A 19,191-nucleotide genomic window follows, 5' to 3' on the forward strand; every position below is an offset into this window, starting at 1 on the left:
TACTCCCCTCACCCGCCCCCACTCCGCTCACCCCCCTGCCCCCACTCCGCTCTCTTACCTGCCTCAAGGCCTCTGTCTTGGTGCCCTGGGGCTCTGCCTCCACTCTTGCACACCTCTGATCCACATTCACACAGGAGTCAAGGGCAGCTTTATAACACATAAACCTGACTATGCCCATCCCCACCTCTCTCCTGCTTCCCTTCTACCACAGAAACTCAGAATAAAGCTCAAGCTTTTTACAAAGATTCTACACAATTTAGCTTCCAGGCAACAACCTCTTCGGGCTAATCTTAACTCCTCCCCTCGGAGCCAAGTATTATTAACTTGTTTGCTCCTCAAGCTGGCTCGGGTAGTTCGTTCCCTCAGCCCTCTGGGCTCCCTCCTTCAGAGCCCTGGCCACTCTGGGTTGTCACTGTCACCGGCAGGGGTGTCTTCCTTACTGGACTGTGAGATCCGGGAAGGGAGGGTCACCCCCAGGGGTCCTCACAGTCCTCCCCTGGTCTCCAGCACAGGGCCAGATGAGGAAAGGAATGAAAATCTTACACAGAGGCAGAGACACTGAATCAGCCAGACAAAGCCAGACAGAGGAAGAGTCACAGAGTGGGGTCTTCTAGAACAATTTGAAGCTCTGGGCTCAAGATTTATTGCTCCTTTCCTCTGTTCTCTGTTTCTCAGGACGCCGTCCTCCTGGATGAGGTCAGATCCCTACTCGTACTGGTGGGAGGGGTAGGTGCTGTGCCCATCATATTTATCCGTGGTGAGACAGCTCAGCATGAAGTGGCCCAGGTCGTGCTTGGAGATGACCCTTGAGGGCCCTCGTCCGTCCAGGGTCACCGAGTAGGCCCCAGTCAGTGGCTCCTTGTCTCCTGCAAGGTAAAGACACAGGGAGTGGGTGACGCAGATGTCCCTTTCCCCTCCTACAACAAGGCTTACTGTGTGCCCAGCCCGGAGGGTATAGGAGTCAACCATGTATCAAACCCGTCCCAAGAGCAGGACACTAATCTCTAACCCTGACTTCATTCATTCGATAAATCCTAACCGATGGCTTATTATGTGTCAGGTGCTGGGCACCCAGCAAGGCGCAAAACGGACAAGAACTCTTGCCCTTTGCATGCAGACATTCCCTAGGAAAAAGCAACAGATGCGAGAGTAAAACAGACAATGTGTTACATGGAGAGAAATAGAGCAGAGAATGGGCTCAGGACTATTTCACAGCTGGGCGAACGGAATTACTTCCCAGGGACGCCGGGGTGGCTCAGTCAGGGTTAAGTGTCCAGCTTCTGGCTTCGGCTCAGGTCATGATCTCACAGTTCGTGGGTTCGAGCCCCGCATCAGGCTCTGTGCTGACAGCTAGCTCAGAGCCTGGAGCCTGCTTCGGATTCTGTGTCTCCCTCTCTCTCTGCCCCTCCCCTGCTCGTGCTGTCTCTGTCTCTCAAAAATAAATATAAATAAAAATCGTTAAAAAAATAAATAAAGTTACTTCCCAGGATTGCAAAGGGTGACTTCCCAGGGGCAAAAGCTAGATGTGCTCTGGGTCCTTCCGCCTGGAGGCACAACCTGGCTGTTAGGAGGGCATCTGCTGGCTGCATTATGACAGTGAACGACTTCATTTAGGGATCGAATGCAGCCTCCCAGTACGGAGACACACCCTCACCCAAGTGGCATTCCTTCCAACCATGTTTAATCTGAGCCTGGGAGAAAACTAGCAGAGAAATCCAGAACATGGGATATTTAGAAAGAGTCTTGGCTTGGTTAATTTTATGAGATGTATTTTTAATTTTTTTAATGCTTATTTATTTTTGAGAGAGCAAGCCAAGTGGGGGAGGAACAGAGAGAGGGGGAGACAGGATCTGAAGCGGGCTCTGTGCTGTCAGTACAGAGCGCGATGCAGGGCTCGAACTCATGAACAGTGAGATCATGACCTGAGTCAAAGTTGGATGCTTAACCAACTGAGTCACCCAGGCGCCCTATGAGACATATTTTTAAAAGGAGAGATGGAGGATTGTTCCAGATTCAAGGTGACATGGCAACTAAACACAACACATGATCCTTGGTCAGATCCTGACCTTGCAGGGAGGGGAGGTTGAAATCTCTATCTCTATCTCTAGAAAGAGAAAGGGAGGGAGAGGGAGAGAGAAATCCCACCGAGGCTCCTTGCTTCAGCACAGTGCCTGACATAGGGCTCAACCCCATGAATCGTGGGATCGTGACTTGAGCCGAAACCAAGAGTCCGATGCTTAACCATCTGAGCCACTCAGGCTCCCCCTAAAAATTTTATTTTTAAGTAACCTCTACACCGACATGGGGCTTAAACCCACGACCCCAAGATCAAGAGTCACAGCTTTTCTGACTGAGCCAGCCAGGCTCCCCAATATTTTTTAACAATTGGAAAAAATTAAATATGGAATGGACACTAAGTGACATGGTAGAGGTCCCGTCCATCCCCTTGATGCAATAATGGTCATTCCCAAAGATACCTCTTCTCGGGAGACGCCCATCAAAGTTCTAGGAGTGAAATGTGATGATGTCTGCAACTTCTTTTCAAATGGTTCACTTCAGCCAAAAAATTTTTTGTTTAAATATATGTATATTTATACATATACATACATATACAAAATATATATGTACTACACATGTATTCACACACACACACTAGATGCATCCACAAATATATTGTACATGTGCATACACACAGGTACTCATGTATGTATTATATGTGTGCACACATGTATTCATGTATGTATTATATGCATGCACACATGTATTCATGTATGTATTATAAGCATGCACAAAAGAAAGCAAAGGGCAGAATGTTAACTGAATCTAGAGGAAGGGTTTATGGATTTTCATAAACCTTTAATGTCTTCAACTTTCCTGGAGGTTTCAAAGTTTTTACACACATATTACAAAGAAAAAAACCCCTAACTAAAAAGAGGTATTCTATGTTAAATCAATTTTAGGGATTATGTCTTTGGGTTTCACTTCAAACCCCGGAGGTCAGGAAGTAATATTATGAGCCCTGTTTAGAGATGAGAAAACTGAGGCACAGAGGCCACACACTGCTGGGGCTGGGACTGTCACCTGGCAGGGCACGCACTTCATATGCAAGAGACCTTTGGTGAATGAATGAGTGAGTGAATGAATGAATGAATGAATGCAGTGTCTCCCTGTGTCTGACTCTGTGTCTCTCTCAAGGTGGATTCCAGCCCTGGGAGAAGAAAAGAGGGGGTAGGTGTGGTTTACTGATTCTCTCCACCACAGCACCCTGAAATGTGGTCCACCTGACAGGTATTTACTGAACATCTACCTTATGCCAAGCCCTGTTCTGGGCACCAGGAATGTAGCTGTGATTAAAACAAGACAAAATCATTGCTTTCAAAGAGTTGACATTCTTTTTTTTTTTAATTAAAAAAAATTTTTTTAAATGTTTTATTTATTTTTGATACGGAGAGAGACAGAGCATGAGAGGGGGAGGGTCAGAGAGAGAAGGAGACACAGAATCTGAAGCAGGCTCCAGGCTCTGAGCTGTCAGCACAGAGCCCGATGTGGGGCTCGAACCCACGAACGTGAGATCTAACCTGAGCCGAAGTCGGAGGCTTAACCGACTGAGCCACCCAGGCGCCCCCAAAGAGTTGACATTCCTGTGATAGACGCACGCTAAATAAGATAAAGAAAGGAGGGGCGCCTGGGTGGCTCAGTCAGTTAAGTGTCCGACTTTAGCTCAGATCATGATCTCATGGTTCGTGGGTTCAAACCCCACATCTGGCTCTCTGCTGTCAGTGCAGAGCCTGCTTCAGATTCTCTTTCTCCCTCTCTCTCTGCCCCTACCCCCCTCAAAAATAAACATTAAAAAAAAACAAATGGTATGTTATGTGTGGTAAAAGGTAAATCCCCTTCCCTTGAAAATGGGCTAGCCCCAGTATCTCACTTCTAATAATACTAAATAAGAGTTGGGGCGCCTGGGTGGCTCAGTAGGTCAAGCTTCTGACTTCGATTCAGGTTATGATATCACAGCTTGTAAGTTCGAGCCCCACGTCGGGCTCTGTGCTGACAGCTCAGAGCCTGGAGCCTGCCTCAGATTCTGTGTCTCCCTTTCTCTCTGCCTCTCCCCTACTTGTGCTCTGTCTCCTTCAAAAATAAATAAACTTGAAAAAATACCAAATAAGGGGAGTGGGTGGCTTAGTCAGTTAAGTGTCTGACTTCAGCCCAGGTCAAGATCTTGTGGTTCATGAGTTCGAGCCCGGCATCAGGCTCTTTGCTGATAGCTCAGAGCCTGGAGCCTTCTTGGGATTCTGTGTCTCCCTCTCTCTCTGCCCCTCTGCCACTCACGCTCTGTCTCTCTCTCTCTCTCTTAAAAAGTGAATAAACATTAAAAAAAATTTTTTTAAAGTACTAAATAAGAGTTGTTTTACATTTCTAAATTTGGGGTGGTTGGTTAAACAGAGGTCACAGAAAAGGGTGTTAGAAAGAAGATACAATCAAGCAAGGATAGAAAGTGCAGGGGGAAGGCTTGCTATTTTAGACTGGCCTGGGAAGACCTGGCAGATCTCACCATCTGATGGGAGGAGACAGGCTGGCAGCCACCCCGCCCCCAGGTCCCAGTCCCACTCACCTATATGTGGTGGCATCACGGCCACGTACTTGAGGCCTGATTCCTGCAGCACCTTGTGCATCCTGATGTGGTCATCAGTCACATCCTGCAGTCTTGGGGGCACCCTGGTCGGGTCCCACAGCAGGAAGGCTGGGGAGACACAAGGCAGCATAAGCCAGGGCTTGAGGACCACAGCCTGCCGGTCTTATGCCAGGACAGAACCCTGCAGGGGCTCCCCAGTGCCTTCCAGTTGTCCCGGCCGCCTGCCTCACAGCCAAGCGTAAGGGCCGACCCCACCTGCTCCTGTCCAGGTCAGGACAGCAGCCTCCTCCCTGACCTCCTCCCCCGCCCCCACAGCCTGCTCCCTGCATCCAGCCTGATGGGGCCAGTGTACACCCAGGGGGTCGGAGCTCATCTGTGGCTCAGCCTCACTCGGGGCCAAAGCAGAGTCCCCAGCAGGGCCTGCGAGGCCCCACCAGATCTGGCACCATTAACCCCCTGACCTCAGGACCTGACACCCTCCCTTGTCACTCACTCTGCCCCATTCACGCTCCCACCTCTGAGCCTTCGCAACTGCCGATCCCTCTGCCCTCGCTTTCTCCTGGGGAGGATGAAGCACAGAGACAAGGTACGGAGACCCGGGAGACACACAACCCGGTTCCACAGCCTGTTTGAACGCAGGTCGGGCAGTGGGCCTCCCTGGGTGCCCACTCCCTTCCATACAGGGGAGGCATAAGAACAGCTACTATTAACTGAGCTCCTACTATATGCCACTAGGAGTAGAAGTACTCAGGATTTTGTGATGATTAAGTGGCACTCATCCCTAAGGTCCTCAGATGGAGCCTAGCACACAGTAAGTGCTCACTGAATGCTGTTAGCATTCACGGCTCCTGTTATGCACCCTGTAGCCTGTCTTTTGGATGATTCGAGACAACCGGTTGTTTAAGGTCTGTCTCCTCGTAAACTGGGAGCTCCGTGAGGGTAGAGAGCTGGTCTGTGTATGCTTGGCTCTGTCATTTCCAATCACAGGCTCTCCCGGCCCGTCTCTCAGACTGGCTGGGTCAGGTGTCTCCTCTGGGCTTCCATCGTCCTCTAGGCCTCCCCTGTTCTGGCCCTGAGCCTTCATCCTGGCCTGACTACTCCGGCCTGTCACACTGTGCGTGACGAGAGGTCTGTTTACCACTTCCCTCCCATCTATGAGACCCATGAGTATAGGGCCCAGGGCTGTAGTGGTCACCACTGTGTCCCCAGCATCACCCAGCAAGGTTCATGCACACAGTTGGTGCTCAATAAATGCACAGTAACTTGGGATGGCTCCAGAGCCAACTTGCATTGGCTCCTTGCATTTGGATGGCTCCAGAGCCCCTTGGCTGCCTGTCCAGTACCTACCTCCCCCAACCCCTGCCCTGCACCACCCTTCAGCCCCATCCCTACGATCCCACCACCCACCCGAGGTGCAGGCCACGACCTTGTTCACACCATGGGCCTTCATGGCCGCCACAATGTTCCGGGCGCCCTCGGACATAGCTGTGGTAGGACCTTAGAGAGGACAGAGAGTGGCGGTCACTAGCAGGCGGTGGTGGTGGCGGGGGTGGCAGGGGTGGGGCTGGGGGCGGGGGTGGCGCTGGGGGCCGAGGTGCAGGGGTGGGCCGTGGGCAGAGAGGGGGCTCAGTACTGAGGTCGTTGCGGGTGCCCAGCAGGACGATGACCGCATCCTGCCCAGCCACGGTCTTGTCTACATCGGCCGCGTTCAGAACGTCACCCACCACCACGTGGGCTGGCTGGGGCCCCTCTGGGGGCAGCCTGGAGGCGTCCCGCACCAGCACTGTCACCTCATAACCTGTGGGCAAAGAAGGGCAGAGAAGCAGGTCAGTAGGCCTGTGGGCTGGCACTCACAGGCTCCACAGGCTGTGTCCGGAGGGGGCCGTGAACCCCCAAATCTGTCCCCAGGTCCCTTGTTATGGGAAGTGGTCTTCACACAATTTTTAAAGGTTATTTATTTATTTTTTAAAGGTTTATTTATTTATTTTTAATTAAAATAAATTTTTAATGTTTAGTCATTTTTTGAGACAGAGAGAGAGAGAGAATAAGTGAGTGAGGAGTAGAGAGAAGAGAGAGACAGAGAGACAGAATCCAAAGGAAGCTCCAGGCTCCGAGCTGTCAGCAGAGAGCCTGATGTGGGGCTTGAACCCATGAACTGCAAGACCATGACCTGAGCCAAAATCAGGACTTAACAGACTGAGGCATCAGGTGCCCCAAAAGTGTATTTAATTTTGAGAGTGAGAGAGAGAGAGAGAAAGAGAGAGAGAGAGTGAAGTCGGAGCAAAGAGAGAAGGGGACAGGATCCAAAGCAGGCTTGGCACTGGCCGCAGAGAGCCCGATGCGGGGCTTGAACTCACACTCAGGACCCTGAGATCATGATTTGAGCAGAAATCAGACACTCAACTGACTGAGCCACCCAGGCGCCCTGGTCTTCAAACATTTTTGGTGGCGTACTCACAGCTGACATTTAGCTGGTTGTTAAAATAGGACAATACCTTCATGCCGGTTTATAAATGATTTGCATTGATGCCTCCAAGGCCCTCCCCCAGAACTCCCCAGACTTCTCCACTCTCCAGCAACTAAAGGGTTAACGCCTAGCATCACACTGGTCTATGCCCTCCATCCGTGGTCCTGGAGGAAAATGAGGTACAGAGGAAAACATGAGCTGCCTATCGGTTGCCCAGTGCTGGGAGTGATCCCCCAGGCTTACTTCTTAGTGGTCCTTCAAGATTTTGAACATTATCTTGGTACGTCCCTTCCGAAAGAATTTTGAGTAACTGTGTCTCTACACATACACACCTGTTTGATTTTTTTTAAATGCTTTATTTATTTATGAGAGAGAGACAACATGAGCAGGGGAGGGTCTGAGAGAGAGGGAGACACAGAATCCAAAGCAGGCTCCAGGCTTTGAGCTATCAGCACAGAGTCTGACGCGGGGCTGAACCCACGAACCGTGAGATCATGACCTGAGCTGAAGCTGGACGCTCAACCAACTGAGCCACCCAGGTGCTCCTACACACCCGTTTTAAAATTCACAACCGGGGCGCCTGGGTGGCTCAGTCGGTTAAGCCTCCGACTTTGGCTCAGGTCAGATCTCACATTCGTGGGTTGGAGCCCCGCATCAGGCTCTGTGCTGACAGCTAGCTCAGAGCCTGGAGCCTGCTTCCGGTTCTGTGTTTCCTTCTCCCTCTGTCCCTCCCCCTCTCATGCTCAATCTCTCTTTGTATCAAAATAAATAAAACATTAAAAAAAGGAGTTTTAAAGTTCACAACCAACAGGGGTGCCTGATGGTCAGTCGGTGAAGTGTCTGACTTTAGATCAGGTCATGATCTCACATGAGTTCGAACCCTGCAGTGGGCTCTGTATTGACAGCTCAGAGCCTGGAACCTCCTTCAGATTCTGTGTCTCCCTCTCTGCACCTCCCCCACTCATACTCTCTCTCTTTCTTTCAAAAGTCAATAAACATTAAAATATTTCTTTTTAATAAAGTTCACAGCCAATGTATTTCTTCCTTTGTTGTAAACAATGGCGAAGGATGTTAATGTTTGGGTGTATGGAAATGATATTAAATAGATGGGGCCTTTGATTAGGTTTTGATGAGGTCATGAGGGTGGGGGCCCCACGATGGGATCAGTGTCCTTGGAAGAGAAGAGAGACCGGAGCTCTCTGGGCAGCTGTCTGCGCCCAGGAAGAGGGCCCTCACCGGAAGTCGAGTCCATCGCTACCTTATCTTGGACTTCCCTGCCTCCAGAACTAGGAGAAATAAATATCTATTGTACACCACCAGCCTATGGTATTTTGTCATAGCAGCCCGAGCTGACTAAGACAGCCTCTAAATATCATTCTTGTGATGAATGAATCAGAGCTCCTCCTCAGAGAAAGGACAGCATGAGGCGGGAATGTCTCGTACTGTCAGCGGGCAAGGCGGTGCTTCCAGAATGGTGTGGCCATACTGAAAGGACCCGGAAGCCACTCGAAGGGGTTCTCATTGGAAAAATCAGGGACAATATGATTTGTCCAAAAGGATACTGATGAAGAGGGATGCCTGGGTGGCTCAGTCGGTTAAGCATCCAACTTCAGTTCGGGTCATAATCTCACAGTTCATGAGGTGGAGCCCTGCATCGGGTGAGTTCGAGCCCAGCTTCTGGCTCTGTGCTGACAGTGGGGAGCCTGGGTGGGATTCTTTCTCTTCCTCTCTCTCTGCCCCTTGCTCACTCATGCTGTCTCTCTCTCTCAAAAATAAATAGTAAAACTTTTAAAAATAGTTCTTGGTAAATTAAAAACAAAAAGAATATTGACAAGGAATTTAAACGCATCAAATATTTAAAAATTTGTGAGTTCATAATAATACTAACAAAGAAACCTCATTAGTCATTGCTGACAGCTACCAGAGGATTAATTCATTATTCAGAAAATGATAAAAGAAAAGGAAAAACAACAAAATTGTTCCATTTCATTTGACAGCTGTCATGTATTTTAAAAACAAGTGATGGGAGATTTGAACACTCTGGAACAATGATGATGAAAATAATGATAAATAGGGTGGGCGCCTGGGTGGCTCAGTCGGTGAAGCATCCGACTTCGGCTCAGGTCATGATCTCACTGCTCGAGTTCAAGCCCTGCATCCGGCTCTGTGCTGACAGCTCAGAGCCTGGAGCTGCTTCAGATTCTGTGTCTCCCTCCCTCTCTGCCCCTCCCCGGCTCACGCTCTGTCTCTTGCTCTCTCAAAAATAAATAAACATTAAAAAAAGAAAAGAATGATAAATAACATTTATGCAATACTCACTATATGTGTTTTATATATATGTACTCATTTAATGCTCAAAGTAACCCTGGGTTTGAATTGCAGCCACATGGCCAGCTAGCTGTATGACAATGGGCCAGTCACATAACCTCTCTTGCCCACGGGGCCTTCATTTATAAGGTGACATTAATAATAGTCTCTACCTTACAGGGTTAATGTAGGTTTATTTATTTATTTATTTATTTTTATTTTTTTAGTTTATTTTTGAGACAGAGACGGACAGAGCACGAGTGGGGGAGGGGCAGAGAGAGAGGGAGACACAGAATCTGAAGCAGGCTCCGGGCTCTGAGCTGTCATCCCAGAGCCCGACGTGGGGCTCGAACCCACGAACTGTGAGATCATGACCTGAGCCAAAGCCGGACGCTTAACCGACTGAGCCACCCGGGTGCCCCGGTTTATTTATTTATGATTATTCTTTTTTCACAAATGCAAAAGCAAAGGGCTTTATTACGGGTTTAGGCTCGCCGGGGCCTAAACTCGGGCTCACAGACTTTACCGGCGTGGTGGACCCATGCTGAGAGCCCCAAACAAAGGTGGGGCAGGGCTTTTATGAGTTTGGGAAGGGGGAGTTACAGGAAATTGTGACACAGGTACAGTGATCCAATTATTATTACACAATATTATTGACAGCAGGTTTATCCAATTACAACACTGAGAGTGTTAACCAATCACAGGGTAGACCCAGGACCCAGGACCCTCACATAGGGTGTAACTAGCCTTAAGCAATAGGCCTGCCCTTAGGAACGTTAAGGGTATTACAAGAGTGGTCCCTCTTACCTTGGGCAATGCGTGCCCTTCTATTGTCTCAAACCTGTGTCCTTACATTCCCCTTATGTCTTGTAACTGACCCAATCCTGGGTCAGCTGAGTTACCATTGTACCCCTAAAGCCTGGCATAGCCCTCCTTGGTGTAAGGGGAATTTCTTACCCTGTAAAGGGCATAGGGAAGGAGAGTTTATCCAATTTCCGCCAGTCTCCATGGTTAATTTGGTAAGGGTCTCTTTTAGGGTTTCTAATATCTGGCGCTGAATGTAGGTTTAAATAATACATGGGAAGGGTTGATGTAGTCAGTTGATTTTTGACAATGATGCCAAGACAATTCTATGGGGAAAGAATAGTCTTCTCAACAAATGCTACTTGGATAACTGGATATCCATATGTTAAGGAATGAAGTCAGATCCCTACCTCACACTATATATGACCATTATTCAAAACAATCAAAGACCTAAATGTTAGAGCTAAAACTATTTTTAAAATCTTAGGAAAAAAACAGGTATACACCTTTGTGAGATCGTATTAGGCAATACTTTCCTAGCCGTGACACGAAAACACAAGCAACAAAAGAAAGCAGATACAGTAACATCATCAAAATTTTTTTAAAAACTTATGTGCTTCAATGACACCATCAAGAAAGGGGCACCTGGGTGGCTCATTCGGTTCAGTGTCCAACTTCGGCCCAGGTCATGATTTCATGGTTCATAAGTTCAAGCCCCACATGGACAGCTCAGAGCCTGGAGCCTGCTTTGGATTCTGTGTCTCCCTCGCTCTCTGCCCCTCCCCCACTCACACTCTGTCTCTCTCAAAAATAAACATTTAAAAAAAAAGTGAAAAGAGAATAGAATGGGAGGAAACTTTTGCAAATCATACATCTGATAAAGGGGTTGTATTTAGAATACATAAAGGACTCCTACGACTCGAGATTTGGGATAAAAACCCAATTAAAAATTGGGCAATGAATAGAGGGGCACCTGGGTGGCTCAGTTGGTTAAGCGTCCGGCTTCGGCTCAGGTCATGATCTCATGGTTCGTGGGTTCGAGCCCCACATCTGGCTCTGTGCTGACGCTCAGAGCCTGGAGCCTGCTTCGGATTCTGTGTCTCCCTCTCTCTCTGACCCTCCCCTATGGGCGCTGTCTCTCAAAAATAAATAAAAAACATAAAAAAAGAAAAAAAAACATATGAATAAAGACTTCTCCAAGGAAGATACACGAGTGGCCAATAAATACATGAAAAGATTCTCAGCCTCCTTAGTCATCGGGGAAATGCAAATCAAAACCACAGCGAGAGGGGCGCCTGGGTGGCTCAGTCGGTTAAGCCTCCGACTTCGGCTCAGGTCAGATATCACGTTCGTGGGTTCGAGCCCCACGTCAGGCTCTGTGCTGACAGCTAGCTCAGAGCCTGGAGCCTGCTTCCGGTTCTGTGTCTCCTTCTCTCTCTGCCCCTCCCCCTCTCATGCTCTGTCTCTCTTTGTATCAAAATAAATAAAACATTAAAAAAAAAAGTTTAAAAAAAAAAGAAAAAAAACCACAGTGAGATACAACTTCACACCCACTAGAATGGTTAAGATCAAAAGACATTAGATGCTGGGGCACATGTGCTGAGGCTGAGACCCTCACACGCCACTGACGCATGTGCTGAAGGCTGCTTTGTAAGAGTCTGGCAGCGCCTCAAAAGGGTAACGTGAAGTTAGCAGATGACTCAGACTTTTCACTCTTGGGTGTATGTCCAAGGGAAATGAAGACATACAAAATCTTGCACATGATTTCATAGAGACGTTATTCATTCATAATAGACCCACATGGAAACAACCCAAACGTCCATCAACTGCATGGATAAATAAACCGTGATCTACCCGTACAACGTACATAATAGTATTTGGCAATAAAAAGAAGTGACACACTGATGATACCGTGCACCCCTTGAAAGGATGTTTTACGCTAAGTGAAAGAAGCCAGTCGAAGCCAGCCACAAAGAACTATGTAACGTTCGATTCCATTCATATAAAATGTCCCCAACAGGCAAGTCGGTTCAAAGAGAAAGTAAATGAGCGGTTGCCTACATCCGGGGGAGGGTTAAGAGGGAAAATGGAGGGGGTGACTCCTAGTGATTTCTTTTTGGGGTGATGAAAATGTTCCAAGTTCATTGTGATGGTGTTTGCGCAGCTCTGTGGACAGGCCGAAAGCACTACGTTGTATACTTTGGGTGAATTATATACTTGGGTGAATGAAATCTTAATAAAGCTGTTATAAAAACCATAGAACTGGGGCACCTGGGTGTCTAGTCAGTTCAGTGTCTGATTTTGGCTCAGGTCATGATCCTGCGATTCGTAAGTTCAAGCCCCACATGGGGCTCTGTGCTGACAGCTCAGAGCCTGAAGCCTGCTTTGGATTCTGTGTCTCTCCCTTTCTCTGCCCCTCCCTTGCTCATGCTCTGTCTCTCTCTTTCTCAATAATAAATAAAAACATCAAGAAAACAAAGCATAGAACTGAAACACACAAATGAAAAGTTGAGGGGAGTGTCCGGCACAGGAAGGGATGGTATGTGGGGCTGGCTGTTACCATAATTTTTAATCATCTCAAAAGGTTATATCCTGTCCCGGTTTAGTCCTCCCTGGGCTCCTGGCTCCTGTCTCACCCCCTGCCATCCATATGCCACCTGGCAGCCAGATAGAGCTTTCCACAGTTGTATTGGCGTGCCCTCCTGTTCATATCCCTCCCCGACACCCTCAGTGCCCGAGATAAAGTCTATGCTCCTCATGACAACCTTCTAGTCCTTCGGGGTCTGGGCTTTCCTTCTCTTCAGCCTGTTCTGGAGCCACAGCTCTCTTCACCCACCACACTTTTTAAGTTCTTCAAATGCCTCATGGTTTCCTGCCTCCTGGACTTTGCACATGCTGTTCCCTCTGCTGGGAGCACTCTTGAACCTTTCCCCAGGCCCCCAGCTGCTGGTGTTTCCTCTGTTACTGTCTTACTTATGCTGCCTGGGGTAAATAATGGCCTTGCAGGTCCCAGGACGTTGTCATATTCGTCACCATCTCCCTGATGTTTTATAAACACAAAAGCACAAAAACACACAGCCTGGCTGGCTCAGTCGTTACAGCATCCAACTCTTGATCTTAGGGTTGTGAGTTCGAGGGGCGCCTGGGTGGCTCAGTCGGTTAAGCGTCCGGCTTTGGCGCAGGTCATGATCTTACGGTTTGTGGGTTCGAGCCCCGCATCAGGCTCTGTGCTGACAGCTAGCTCAGAGCCTGAAGCCTGCTTCGGATTCTGTGTCTCCCTCTCTCTCTGACTCTCCCCTGCTCGTGCTGTCTCTCTCTGTCTCTCAAAAAAAAAAAAAATGGATTGTGAGTTCGAGCCCCATTCTGGGCATGAGGTCTACTTAAAACACACACACACACACACACACACACACACACACACACGTATATGTATGTGTGTGTGTGTGTGTGTGTGTGTGTGTATACACGCATATATATAAACACAAAAGCACAGGCTTTTCTATCCTGTGGACCTAGGTTCAAACTCCAGCTCTACCAGCAAATGGCTGAGGACCACAGGAAACGCTTTTCTTGGTTGGCCCCCAGCCTCCTCTCTAAAGTGAAAAGGAGACTGAGACATGCTCTGTCTCACTCTGTCTCTCAAAAATAAACAAGTGAAAAAAAAAAAGTGACAATGAGAATTCCCAGTGTCCCCATCCTGCATGGCCCCCTTTCAGAAGGGAACGGCTCTCCTCCCACACATCGGGGAGCAGTGGGGGTTTTCAGGGTGCCAGTGTGGGCATCGGTCAAAACGGACCCTAGTAAATTGTGAGCCCTCTGCGGGAGAAAACTGTTCTCATGGAGAGTGAGGGCTCTGACACACGCTGAGCACGAGGGTGCCCAGTCGTGTTGTATTATTGCTGATTAATGACATTTATTGAGAACCTCTTATATGCCAAGTGCCATGCTAAGCTCTTTCCACAGATGAATGGTATTTAAAAAAAATTTTTTTTAATGTTTATTTATTAATTTTGAAAGAGAGAGAGAGAAGGACAGACATGAGCGGGGTAAAGGCAGAGGGAGATGGAGACTGAGAATCTCAAGCAGGCTCTGCTCTGTCAGCGCAGAGACTGACCCGGGCTCAGTCTCACAAACCCTGAGACCATGACCTGAACCAAAATGAAGTTGCTTAACTGACTGAGCCACCCAGGCGCCCCTTTTTCCAAAAAAAAAATTTTTTTTAGCAACACACATTTAAATGTAAATTTCAATAGCTTCATGTAACAAGTGGCTACCATACCAAACAACATTGTTTTATTTATTTTTATTTTTATTTTTTGAATAAACTGGATTTTTTTCTTTTTTTTTTAATGTTTTATTTGTTTTTGATACAGAGAGACAGAGCATGAGAGGGGGAGGGGCAGAGAGAGAAGGAGACACAGAACCGGAAGCAGGCTCCAGACTCTGAGCTAGCTGTCAGCACAGAGCCTGACGCGGGGCTCGAACCCATGAACATGAGATCTGACCTGAGCCGAAGTCGGAGGCTCAACCGACTGAGCCACCCAGGCGCCCCACAACATTGTTTTAGAATTCACAGATTTTGGGGGCGCCTGGGTGGCTCAATCGGTTGGGTGTCTGACTTTGGCTCTGTTCATGATCTCACTGTTCTATTGGGTTCGAGTCCCGCATGGGGTTCTCCGCTGTCAGTGCAGAGCCTGCTTTGGATCCTCTGTGTCCCCTCTCTCTGCCCTTCCCCTGCTCAAGCTTGCTCTCTCTCAAAAACAGATAAACATAAAAAAAAAAAGAATTCACATATTTTACACTTTAGAAAAAAACAAGAACATTGGTAAGGTACTCCCAAATTTTTTTTTATACAAATCCCTTACTTTATATTTTTCTATTAATTTTTTTATTTTGAAATACATTTGTAAAAAAAGAAATTCAGTTGTATTTTTTTTAAGTTTATCTATTATTGAGTGACAGAGCATAAGCATAGGAGGGGCAGAGAGAGGGGGAGACACAGAATCCGAAGGAGGCTCCAGGCTCCGAGCTGTCAGCACAGAGCCCGACGTGGGGCTCGAACTCACAAACTGCGAGATCATGACCTGAGCCGAAGTCGGATGCTCAATTAACTGAGCTACCAGATGCCCTCACCCAGGTGCCCCAGAAATTCAGTTGTATAGGAAAGTTGGAAGCCCTCAATTCTCATGTTTGCTTTTGCTTTATCTTTCTGTCTGTGTGTATAACATATAACATACGTTAATTATATATGTGTGCATAAACACACACACACACACATATATATACGAAGTTTTTTCCTAACTATTTGAGACTAAGTTGCAGAGGTCATGCCCTTTTTAAGCTTTTTTGATCTCAACTCTTAGTCCAAAACAGATTTCCATGCCTAACCCAGTATATTCAAATTCATGCATATATAATTGAAAGAAGTTTCATAGAGTCGGTATTTAACATGTGATATGCTTTGACACCTTTATGACCAATTAAATATATTTCAGAACTCACTATGACTCACAGTTGGAAAAGCACCAGATTGCAGCAACCCTAAAAGGTATTATTATATGCCCATTTTGAAGATGGGGGAATTGAGGCAATTTTAAGTTAACCGAGCCAAGTTCATACAGCTATGAGTTCACTCAGCCAAAAGAGGTTATTGAAGCACCTCTTCAATATTGTACTGGACATGGCTCTTAGCATTTTCCACGTATTATCTCATTTCATCATTGCAAGCACTACTAGTTTTCTTTAAAAAAACTTCTTTGGGAGGGGGGTTCTGGGTGTCTCAGTCAGTTTAGCAGCAGACTCTGGCTGGGGTCATGATCCCGTAGTTAGTGAGGTCGAGCTCCACATAAGGTTCTGTGTTGACAGCTCAGAGCCTGGAGTCTGCTTCGGATTCTGTGTCTCCCTCTCTCTCTGCCCCTCCCCTGCTCTGTCTCTGTCTCTCAAAAATAAACAAACATTAAAAAAAAAGTTTAAAGTAACGTCTATGCCCAATGTGGGGTTCGAACTCACGACCCTGAGCTCAGGAGTCGCACGCTCTACTGACTGAGTCAGCCAGGCGCCCAAGTGCTACTAGTTGTATCCCCGCTTTCCAGTTTTCTAGGGACACAGAGGACGTTCGTTGACGGGGTTGGTAAGCGGCAGAGCTGGGATTTGAACACGGGTAGGCTGGCACCAGCTTATAGAATCACTGAGGTAAATAAAAGGCCAGCTCAGTCCAGCTCTTCTTTTCCTGACATAGACAGCAAGACTCAAAGGGCTCCCTGTGGCTCTGAAGACACTTGTCAGAGCCACTGTGAGAAGGCAGGGCCTCCCCTAGGCCTCAGCTTTCAATTCCCTGGGGTGCAGTCCCAACGGTGACCAGCAGGGTGGACAAGTGGAATTCAGCAGAATTCAGGATAAAGGGTAAGGGAGGAACATGGAAATCTAGCTCCTCAGGGTGACTCAGCACCTTTCAACTTCTCCCTCTTACTTCCTCCCAGAGAAATGGTTATCAGCAAATTTCCTTCTCCCCTCCCCGAAAATCAGGATCCTCACGAGTCTTCCTGGAGAGGAAGGAGCAGTCGGCCTGACGAGGAACGGCCAGGCAGAGTCCCTCCAAGGAAGGGCTGGGCTAGGAGACAATAGAGAGTGGGGTCCTGGCAGCCTCCACCCTTTGGGGGCACCCAGAAAGTCAATATCTTCAGAGTCACTGAGGCCAGCAAGGGTGGGGCCCTATATCTGGAAGTCCCAGGCACCTCGGAGGTGGGGGAGGGTTAGTGAAGTTTGGATGGTGGAGGCAGGGGAGGCCGCAGGCCATTTATCCCCTTTCTTGGGCAACTGTGAATTTGCAGCTCTCACCCACTTTCCCAGGATCAGCACCCAAGTCTTCACCTATGTCTCCATGATCCTCTTTCCAGAAGGTGCTCACAGCAACTGGCCGCCCAGCCTTTTAAACTTCCAGCCTTGGTGCCCAGGCCACTAGCCAGGGAACTTTTGGCGGTTAAGAGCACGGGCCGGGTTCAAGTCCCAGCACCACCACTTTCCAGCTGTCCCATATTGGGCAAGTCTCTCTCTGGGCCTTAGTTTTCTTCTCTGAGAAGTGAGGTGATACCAGCGCCCACCGCACATGAGCGCTGGGAGGATTTAATACCAGGGAAGGGCGGGAGCGGCTGGGAGGCAAGTGCCTTCTGGCTCAGGAAGCCCTCGCCGGCTGTGCTAACAACTAGCACAGCTACAACGACATTTCCTAAGAGCACTGTATTTAAACCTGTCACTGGAATCCCTCTGCCTCTCAGGGCCAATTCCTAGTCCTCGGAATCATAAAATTGGATCTCACAGCGTCCCCCCATTGCTGTCCCCTTCGCCACCTGCTTTGCCCCTAGATCACAAACCAAAGTACTGATGGCCCAACCAGCCTCGCCCGGGTCCCAGGATGCCCCTTCCTAATGAGGGGCATGTGCACCCCGTGACATCCCCCGCCCATCCCAGCTCATGCCTGCTTCCACCGCCTGCGCCAAGGTGGTGAGCCCGGTCCTGCCCGTGGCACCGAAGATGGCAATCTTCTTGCCGCTCATTCTGAAGACCCTTGGGAGTGCGAGGCCACGGAGTTGCACGACACGCGGGAACTGGCCGGCGGCTGGGCCGCCCTCTCTGTCCTTCTCTGGCGGGAGGGACAGGGCGGGGCTGGCACAGAAGGCCACGCCTCAGTCAGCCTCCGGGCTCCAGGCTCAGGCCGGGGGGCGGGGCCAAACATACCACGCCTCTAGCCGTGATGAACGCGGTGGGCGGGACAGCAGGCTCTCGCCTCTGCCTGCCGTCCAGCACCGCCCCCTTCGCCTGCCACTTAGACTGGGAGGCGTGGCCGTATCTGGCCTACTGGGAGGAGCGTGGGTGGACCCGGTGCCCCGCCTCTGCGCTCTAGCCGGGGGCGGGGCGAGCTCGGGCCACGACCACCTGCCTCTCCTAGCTCACGCCCCCTCTCCTAGGGCCTGAGGCTGACCTGGGACTACCCAAAACCTTTTGGAAGCTGCGAGGGGAGAAAATGAGGGAGAGTGTGACACTAACTGTGTGGATATGTGCCCATGTGACTATGTGTGACTGTGAGTAGTCCCAAGGGAGAGCAAGATTGTGGATGACACCATGTGCCACTCTGTAGCACTATGTTACAGTATGAGACTGTGTGAGCCGTGTGGCAAACATTGATGCTGTTATTTTGTGACCTTGTGGTGCCAATGTGGAGGACACTGTGTCAGTCTGTGATGCTGTATGCATCCATGAAGCTGGGGGATGTGGTGTGGGACACGTGTGAGATGTGTTTTATGGGAGTGTATGACTATTAGGGACAGTGTATGACACATGGGACATGTAAGGATGTGTCACTGTGACACTATTTGAATGTGTGGCTCTGGGTGTTAACTGTTGTGATACTGTTTGTGACCTCTTGTGACTGTATTATGTAGGAGTGTGTGACAGTGCAAGATGTGTGACAGGTGAGTGTGTGACTGGTGGAACAAGTTTGAGTGTGTAAAAAAGTGTGTGACACTGTGTGATTCTGAAGCTGTGCGTGACCTGTGAGTCGATGACACTCTTTGCGACCCCATGGGAGTGCGCAACGTGTATGACATATGCGTGCTTGTGTGTGACACGGCGTGGGTGGTGGTGGCACTATTTGAGCGTGTCACTAGTGTGATGCTGTCGGGCACTGTGCCAGGGTGGGACCTTATGTGAGCGTGTGACTGCGTGTGAGTTTGAATGTTTGACTCTGTGTGTCTCTGTGGGAGATGATACCGTGTGAGTGTGTGGCTGTGGGTAACGTTTGCGACGCTGTATGTGACCCCGAGTGTGTGTGTGTGAGTGTATGACGGTGTGGGAGTGTGTGACCCCGTGAGAGTGCGTGGCTGTGTGTGACGCTACCTCTGGCCCCGAGAGTGGCGTGGCTCGGTGTGTGACCGCGCGTGGGCCATCGCCGCGGGCAGCCGAGGCGGCGGGGACGGCGGCGGGC

General features: G+C 49.0%; 1 protein-coding gene across 1 annotated transcript; it reads right to left on the bottom strand.

The window, feature by feature from the left end:
* Window positions 1-601: 601 nt before the first annotated feature.
* On the bottom strand, window positions 602-17,884 carry BLVRB (biliverdin reductase B). The gene is made up of 5 exons (XM_029925567.1): window positions 17,686-17,884; window positions 6,267-6,431; window positions 6,041-6,130; window positions 4,613-4,741; window positions 602-866 (listed from the first exon to the last, which is right to left on the bottom strand). Exons 1-5 carry the CDS (start codon window positions 17,762-17,764, stop codon window positions 706-708), a joined length of 624 nt encoding a protein of 207 aa, XP_029781427.1. The 5' UTR covers window positions 17,765-17,884; the 3' UTR covers window positions 602-705.
* Window positions 17,885-19,191: the final 1,307 nt, after the last annotated feature.

Source organism: Suricata suricatta, chromosome 16, assembly GCF_006229205.1.
Source record: "Suricata suricatta isolate VVHF042 chromosome 16, meerkat_22Aug2017_6uvM2_HiC, whole genome shotgun sequence".
NCBI classification, from domain to species: Eukaryota; Metazoa; Chordata; class Mammalia; order Carnivora; family Herpestidae; genus Suricata; species Suricata suricatta.

Bases quoted from the DNA above. Each gene is read 5' to 3' on its own strand.
- BLVRB (XM_029925567.1), bottom strand. From the start codon at position 17,764: ATGAGCGGCAAGAAGATTGCCATCTTCGGTGCCACGGGCAGGACCGGG. The intron at 6,432-17,685 runs GCATGAGCTGGG...CTTTGCCCACAG, and splicing joins GGCGCAGGCGGTGGAAGCAG to GTTATGAGGTGACAGTGCTG. The intron at 867-4,612 runs GTGAGTGGGACT...TTTACCTTGCAG, and splicing joins CGTGATGCCACCACATATAG to GAGACAAGGAGCCACTGACT.